Source organism: Myxocyprinus asiaticus, chromosome 12 (assembly GCF_019703515.2).
Source record: "Myxocyprinus asiaticus isolate MX2 ecotype Aquarium Trade chromosome 12, UBuf_Myxa_2, whole genome shotgun sequence".
Classification (NCBI taxonomy): domain Eukaryota; kingdom Metazoa; phylum Chordata; class Actinopteri; order Cypriniformes; family Catostomidae; genus Myxocyprinus; species Myxocyprinus asiaticus.
The window spans coordinates 3,900,159-3,908,364 of NC_059355.1; the positions used below are offsets into that span (position 1 = coordinate 3,900,159).

Here is an 8,206-nt window from a genome sequence, read left to right on the forward strand (position 1 = left end):
GAGTCCTAAATGTTATTGAAACCAGGCCATATTCGCAGCTCAGAGTCACGCACGACTGTTAGCCCAGAGTTAAGTAGGACGCTGATGATGTATGGGACTGTCATTCACACTCTGCGTCAGGGCAAAGACTTTTATAGGAAAGTTCAATCAGCTTTGTACCCAAAGTCACTGAGTGCATACCATAGGAGAACAGATTCTCCTTCCAGTTTAAAAACGTCTAATTACATTTGAAACAGCTACTGTCTCTGCCAGTCTGAGGTTGCTGATGGCTTTGCTAGACATTTAGTAGACGCATTTTAATGACGTTGTGGTGTGATTTGTCTTTTCTGCATGCTAGCAATGGTTTAGAAAAGGCAAGGGTGGATTGGAGAGAAAAATCTCCTGCTGTTGTTCAAGGTCCATAACCACTGAAAAATAACCTCACAGACCCATGGTTCAAATTGACATTTGCTGAGATTTCCAGTTAGCCACTGGAAAGGAGCAATATCAAGGGTAGAATTTGTTTTGCTTGCTCGTTTTCCTTCGCTACGCAAATAATATTGCAGGCCAAGCAAAAAGACCTAGTTTCCATTTTTAGATGCCAAGGCCTCATCCAAACCATCTCAAGAAGATTGCTATTTTAGAAAATCTGCCAATGAATGCTTTTTCCATTTGTTACTGCAGTTCTCTTAAAGGGATAGCTCTCCTAAAAATGCAAATTCTCTCATCATTTATTCACCCTCATGCCGTCCCAGATGTATATGACTTTCTTTCTTCAGCAGAACACAAATTAAGATTTTTAGAAGAAAATCTCAGCTCTGTTGGTCCTTACAATGCAAGTGAATGGTGATCAGACATTTGTAGCTCTAAATATCACAAAGTAAACATAACAGTAATCCATCTGACTCCAGTGGTTAAATCCATATCTTCAGAAGCGATATAATAGGTGGGGGTGAGAAACAAAACAATAATTTAGTCCTTTTTTACTCTAAATCTCCAGTTTCACTTTTACTTCTGAAAGTCACATGTGATGCCTGTATAGTTTCATTTTCACATCTGAAAGTTAAAGTGGAGATTTAGACTAAAAAAGGACTTAAATATTGTTGTGTTTCTCACTCACACCTATCATATCACTTCAGAAGACATGGATTTAACATGGAGGATTACTTTTATGTTTACTTTAGATGATTTTTGGAGCTGCAAAGGTCTGATCACCATTCACTTGCATTGCATGGACCTACAGAGCTGAGATATTCTTCTAAAAATCTTCATTTGTGTTCTGCAGAAGAAAGAAAGTCATACACATCTGAGATGACATGAGGGTGAGTAAATGATGAGAGAATGTTCATTTTTGGGTGAACTAACCCTTTAAAGTTAGTCCTTAGTAATGCTGCTGCAGTTTTAATCTGTATTTCAATATTAAACAGCTGATTGGTCAATACAGTGTTCCAGTCATTCCAAAATGCACAGTATAGGAACAGCTATTACAAAAGAAAGCTACTGTGTATATCACTTCACAGCACTCGTAGAGGCCAACAGTTGAGCTTAGTTTACATGTCAGAGACTATATCTTCAAGTAGAAGGATTGCACATTTTAAATAGGTTGTAATCGTTTACTGTATAATATAAATTAAGGCACTCAAGGCTATGCTATATCATAGACCTTGTGCGTATGCTGTTGTGAATTGTGCTAGATGGAGATTACCTTATAGCTTAAGTTTACCATTTATATACAAAGTCAGTCTGCACAATCAATCTCTGTTCTTCCTGATTTATTTTTCTTGCATATATTCTTTATCTCTTTTTCTCTATTTTCCCTTTCTTTCTCTACTGCTGTCACTAAATCACTGCCAAAGGCTGCAGAACATCTCCTTATGAGCGATCAGGTACATTCTTTTGGAAATCCATACTCTGGGTGAGTCTGTTGGGCAGGATCGTCTGTCAGAACTGTTGTCTCTCTTTCTCTCTTGTAGGTAATGCTGCCTGGGCCATGGCCACCTCCAAACCTGACATCCTCATCATACTTCTGCAGAGACTCATGGAGGAAGGAAACCTGCTTTATAAGGTCAGCCACTGCAAAGAGTTTGTGTTCAGCAAATAGGATAGCTTTAGTATAAATTTTGAGTTAGAGAATAAATGTAATATCTGTACAGGTATAAATGTAGCATCTATACAGTGTGGATTCTATGAAACCATAGAGACATTAATCTAACCATGGTAGGAGCCATTCATCAGGGCTCACACTTTTATGGAAATATCAGAAGTTTAAAATTATGATGTCCAGGCCTGGGAAAAATCTTTAAAAATCATGGTAAGTCATGGAAATGGCTATAGTGAATATAATTTCTTTGTTATGCTGAGCTCTAACATGTTTCATTGGCTAGAAATTACTCTTTGTAAGTGCAGTATCTATAATATTTTTTTTTTTTTTAAGTCATTAGCAAACAGGTGTTGGAACCCTGATCCATGGTTTTACCCATCTTAACTATGGTTTTACTACAACTATGGTTAAAATGCAAGAACATGAAGTTCATCTGAGACATTTTAAAAACTGAGCTCTTTCTCTAATACTCATTTCTTTGTCCTCTCCATCTATGTCTTTCTCAGAAAGGAAAGATGAAGGAAGCAGCACAGAGGTATCAGTATGCACTCAGGAAGTTTCCGAGGGAAGGTTTCGGGGAAGACCTGAAGGCATTTAGGGAGCTCAGAGTTTCCCTGTATCTCAACCTGTCCCGCTGCCGCCGCAAAACCAATGTACGTTACATAAATAGACACACGACTTCAGTAGACAGAGGTCAAAGGGTTTTTAGCAAAAGAAAGGTACATGACATGTTGCTCTGGATCAGAATATTTAACCAGCGCTTCTCTGAAAACCAAGACATTGTTCAATCTGCTCTATCTGAATCTATATAAATATGAATCTGTATGAATTCTGTTTGAATCAAAGGCCAAACACAGTACATACTGTGACTAAACACAATGAGCTGTCACTCATCTTCTGAGTGCTTAATCCCATTCTTGGGGATTGACTCCCGCAAATAAACAATTCCCAAAACTTTGCAGAATTTACATGAAGGCCAAAGTGCATTAACAAATAGCATTCAGTAAATGAAATAGCTAGTCACTTCATATAGGTCACATACACACTAATCTTCTCCACCGTTATAACTCTAATTGTTGGTCTGAGTTCAAAACAAGAGCCTCACATGCTGTTCATTCAAGTGTTTTGAGTGCAGTTAGGCAGCAGAATATGAGAGCGTGAGAGAGAGAGAGAGAGATAGAGTCACTATATTTCATGGTACGTGTTTCCTAATTACACAGCCATCCTGGAAATGTGATTTCTAATGGTTATTTTAATAGGATCTGCCACCATTAAACATTTAAAGTGCCTCATTACGGCTGGCAGTTGCAGCTCCTGATTGAAACTCTGACCTCCATCTCTATTGCAAAGAGTGTCTCCTGATTACAGATTCATGCGGGAGAGCAGAATGAGGGACAGGGTTAGAACGTGACCAAGTCAAACCAGCCCCTTGGTATGCGCAGATCTCTGCCAGGATGCAGTCTTGCTGCCATAATGGCACTAAACGTTCTCACATATCTAGTTTAGGCAGAGTCGAACTTGATTAGGCCTCCTGTTTTCTCTCCTTACTTTTGCTCACCCTCTCTACTTTCACTCTTGTTCTTGACAGGATTATGGCATGGCTGAGGAGTTTGCCACCAAGGCTCTTGAGCTCAAGCCCAAGTCCTATGAGGCATTTTATGCCCGTGCCAGAGCCAAGAGGAGCAGCAGGTAGGAAACCTCCATGATTCAATTGAACAAAGATTGCGGACAGAACCGAGAGAAATTATATTTTTTATTCAGTATTGAAAAGCATGGATAAGAAATGGTATGGATTTTTGTGCTTATTAAAACATTAAATTAGAGATGTACCCATGTATCGACCGATAAAATCAATTATCTGCACACGGACATTCACCAATTATTTCCTGTCAAAATGTGGTGTAAAAACACATCAGACAACTTGTCCTGTTGTGTGTGAAAGAAAATGTCTCTTGTGTGAAATTACTTTTGAATTAAGCAATAATGATAGGAGAGATGTAATTTACTGTATACTATAAACTTTGCACTAATAGAATTTCACAAGGTGGAACTACTGTTAACACTTTCTGTTTCAGTGTATTTTGTTTATAACTGAGACAAAGACTTGCACGGTGCATGTGACTGGTGTATTAAAAAGTTGACATTAAATAAGTTCCAATGAGTTACTTGAGTTTTAGTTTGGTTAAAGGGATAGTTCACCCAAAAATGAAAATTCTCTCATCATTTACTCACCCTCATGCAATCCCAGATGTGTATGACTTTCCTCTGCTGTACACAAAAGAAGATTTTTTGGTCCATACAATGCAAGTGAATATGTGCCAACATTTCGAAGCTCCAAAAATCACATAAGGCAGCATAAAAGTAATCCATAAGACTCCAGAGGTTAAATCCATATCTTCAGAAGCGATATGATACGTGAGGGTGAGAAACAGATCAATATTTAAGTCAATTTTTACTTTAATTCTCCTCCCTGCTCAGTCAATCTCCACTTTAACTTTCACATTTTTCTTCTTGTGTTTTTGGTGATTCACATTCTTCATGCATATCACCCCCTACTGGGCAGATAGAAGAATTTCTAGCAAAAAAGAACTTAAACATTGATCTGTTTCTCACCCACACCTTTCATGTCACTTTTGAAGATATGGATAAAAACACTGTCGTATGGATTACTTTTATGATGCCTTTGTGCTTTTTGGAGTGTCAATATATTTCTAAAAATCTTAATTTGTGTTCTGCAGAAGAAAAAAAGTCATACACATCTGGGATGGCATGAGAGTGAGTAAATGATGAGAGAATTTTCATTTTTGGGTGAACTATACCTTTAACAATCCTGTTTCAGTTAAGGATACATTTTACACAGTTGGCCATTAGGCAGCAGTCAACGAGGCAGTTCACCAAGTCATTATTTAATAGATATTTATTGGGCAGAATTATTCCAGAAGGATGTGTTTTACAGTTCTTTATGCTCCTTATCGCTCTGTCTCTCAGGCAGTTTGCAGCAGCATTGGCTGATCTCTATGAAGCCGCCCGTCTGTGTCCCAGTAACAGAGAAATCCGACGTCTACTGGCACGTGTGGAGGAAGAGTGCCAACACCTGCAGCACCAGGGTTCCAAACACCCTCCTTCTCACAGCAATCCCTCACACCATGAGGAAGACCACGATGATTATAATGATGAGGAAGAAGAAGATGATGACGACGATGATGAACAGGACATTGAGAGTTTGGAGAAAAGCCCAGACAGCCTCAGCATTAACATGTTGCAGGCAGATGAGGAGGAGGACAGGCTTGAGCAAGAAACCTCTCGGCAAGAGAAGAGGAATGAGAGCTGGCAGCTGAGCCGCACCTTGCCTGATTCTCTGGGCCTGGCGGTATCAGATGCCCAGTCTGCTGTCTCCGCGGCTGCCCCCGGACGGACCGCCCACAGACGTCTCCCATCCAGACAGGCTCAAAGCATGAAAAACCGCGAGTACAGCAGCTCACTACATGCCGAAGGCAGGACGGCACAGAGCGCCGGTTCCAGCCCCATGCCAAGCCGCCACCGTCCCAACTCGCTTCGAGCAGGGCCCTGCATTGACATCAGTCACATGAGCTCGGAGCATAGCGTCGAGAGGGGCCCTTTAGGTGGTATCAGAGAGAGTCATTCAGAGAAGTCATCTCTGTCTATAGAGGGCAGCGTTGAGCCCAGGGAGTTTTGCAGGAGCAGCAGCATGCGAGTGTCCAGCTCCTCCAGCGGAAATCTGAGCGATAACACCCGTGTACGCCACTCTGTGGCCAACGCTCCTGACAAGGCCACAAGGCAACTTGAGCATAAGCCACGCCCCTTTATGGGCATCATTGACAAGACTGCACGTTTCCAGCAGCAACAGCAACATCAAGGTCACCATAGCAACCTGGTGTCTGGTTACGGCTGGCAAGGACTCATGACAGAAGGGCTTGTAGGTCACAACGTGGGTGTTGTCATGAACAAGCACTCACAGGGACTAACCGGTGACCTCTTGTACACTAAAATGAGCACTTGTCAAGAGCCCATTCATAACAGCACACACATGACTGAGTTTCACCAGGACAAGTTTCATCCTTCTGGGCCTGGATACAAGGACAGTAACCCCCTCCAGCAGCACTACAACGAGACCAAGCACAAGCAGGCCAGCCTGGCCCGGGACAACCCCATCCTGATCAGCTCCATCAAACCCAAACGCTCCTTCATCGAGTCCAATGTGTAGCTACAAACTCAGACTTATGTAAAGCACAAAATTATTTACAGACTTATAAATATAGGGACTCTGCATTGTCATTTGAGTCAGTTAGAATTGAAGACAGAACTAAGTAATTTGAAGCACTCTAAATAAGTGCATACACACAAATGTAAGGAACAGATTGTCTTTCATTTGTGTTTACAATTACAGCTTCAGAGGTATTGAACCACATTTTTTAAAATGTAACGCTGCATCTGCAAAATTACAATTCAGATGATTTATTAGTGTATGTATGAAGATACATGACCTGACTTTAGACTTTGGTAAGGATGTAAGACGTCTACAAAGATGACGACTTTTTCGTACAGTAGGATTGTGGACAGGTACTGTGTGTATTCAAATGCATCTGCTGTTTGTGTCCGTTTGAATGGTGATGTGTGTGATTGAGTGTGTGTGTGTATGTGTGTGTCTGGGGTGAAGCGTGTTTTTCTTAATGCATTTCTCCTTACCTGCTCACTGTTTGAACTAATTTATTTATGGCTTGGTTGTCTGATTAAAACAATATTATATTTTATATATTAGTTATTTTTGCACAGCTATACTGTATATTATGAAATACCACTATGATTGTGAGATTGAGAAGAACTGTATAAAGGAAACTCTAGGTTTACATGCATGTTACGGTGAACCATATTCAGGTTTCTTAGAGGACATAGATGTTATTTCATATGTACATTATTTGCAATTGATTTCATGTATAGGGCTGTCATGTGTTGTATTTGAATATTTCAGCATCATATACAACAATAAACCACCCATTTAAGATTTAAGTTATTGTAGTTTATTACATTTTTCTAGGTTTACTATCGTTCTGAATAATTGCTAGTTTGTTGCTTACTGATCCACGTCAATAGAGCTGAAAATATGGCTCAGGTCCTCATTAAAGGTCTATGGAATTTTCTCACTAGTTTTATCCTCCGCCAGGTAAAAATAAAAAGTTTGGTCATTTTTATCACCCCCAGGCAATAATTGCAAGTTTGGCTATTATGTCGTCTGCCAGGTAAAAAATCACACGTTTGGTCCTTTTTGATTGTCCACCAGTAAAAATCATAAGTTTGGTTATTTATATAATCCAGCAGGTAAAAATCGCAAGTTTGGCCATTATGCCGTTCGCCAGATGAAAATCGTCCCAACTTTGGTCATTTTATCGTCCACTAGGTAAAAATCCCAAACTTGGTCAATACATCGACTGGCAGGTAAAAATCACTAGTTTGGTCATTTTATGGCAGGGAAAATTTTTACGTATGGTCATTTTTATCATCCGCCAGCCAAAAATCACAAGTTTGATCATTTTTATCGTATACCAGGTAAAAATCAAAAGTTTGGCCATTATGTCGTCCGCCAGGCAAAAATTGTCCCAAGATTGGTCATTTTATCGTCCACTAGGTAAAAATCGCAAACTTGGTCAATAAATCCTCTGACAGGAAACAAATTGCTAGTTTGAAAATATTTAATCGTCCGCCAGCTAAAATTTTTACATTTGGGCATTTTTGTCATCTGCTAGCAAAAAATTGAAGTTTGATCCTTTTTAATTGTCCGGCAGTAAAAATCACAAGTTTGATCATTTTTAATCGTACACCAGGTAAAAATCATAAGTTTGGCCATTTTGTTGTCCGCCAGGTAAAAATCTTCTCAAGTTCGGTAATTTTATTGTCCACTAGATAAAAATCACAAACTTGGTCAATATACCGTCTGGCAGGTAAAAATAACTAGTTTGGTCAATTTTAATCATCCAGCAGCTCAAAATTGTAAGTTTGGTCATTTTTATCATCCGCCAGCTAAAAATCACAAGTTTGATCATTTTTATCGTACACCAGGTAAAAATCAAAAGTTTGGCATTTATGTCATCCGCCAGGTAAAAATTGTCC

The 8,206-nt window shown here is 39.7% G+C and overlaps 1 protein-coding gene across 3 annotated transcripts in view; it reads left to right on the forward strand.

Moving 5' to 3' along the window:
* The window catches only part of LOC127449667 (protein TANC1-like), a 134,001-nt gene extending 126,912 nt beyond the window's left edge, over positions 1-7,089 (forward strand). For all 3 annotated transcript variants that reach the window (XM_051713219.1, XM_051713220.1, XM_051713221.1), the window contains 5 exons: positions 1,836-1,865; positions 1,953-2,044; positions 2,587-2,733; positions 3,669-3,769; positions 5,069-7,089. In XM_051713219.1, coding sequence (XP_051569179.1) covers positions 1,836-1,865; positions 1,953-2,044; positions 2,587-2,733; positions 3,669-3,769; positions 5,069-6,305 — 1,607 coding nt within the window. In that variant the 3' untranslated portion in view covers positions 6,306-7,089. The remainder of the gene's footprint in view (positions 1-1,835; positions 1,866-1,952; positions 2,045-2,586; positions 2,734-3,668; positions 3,770-5,068) is intronic.
* The last annotated feature ends 1,117 nt before the right edge of the window (positions 7,090-8,206 follow it).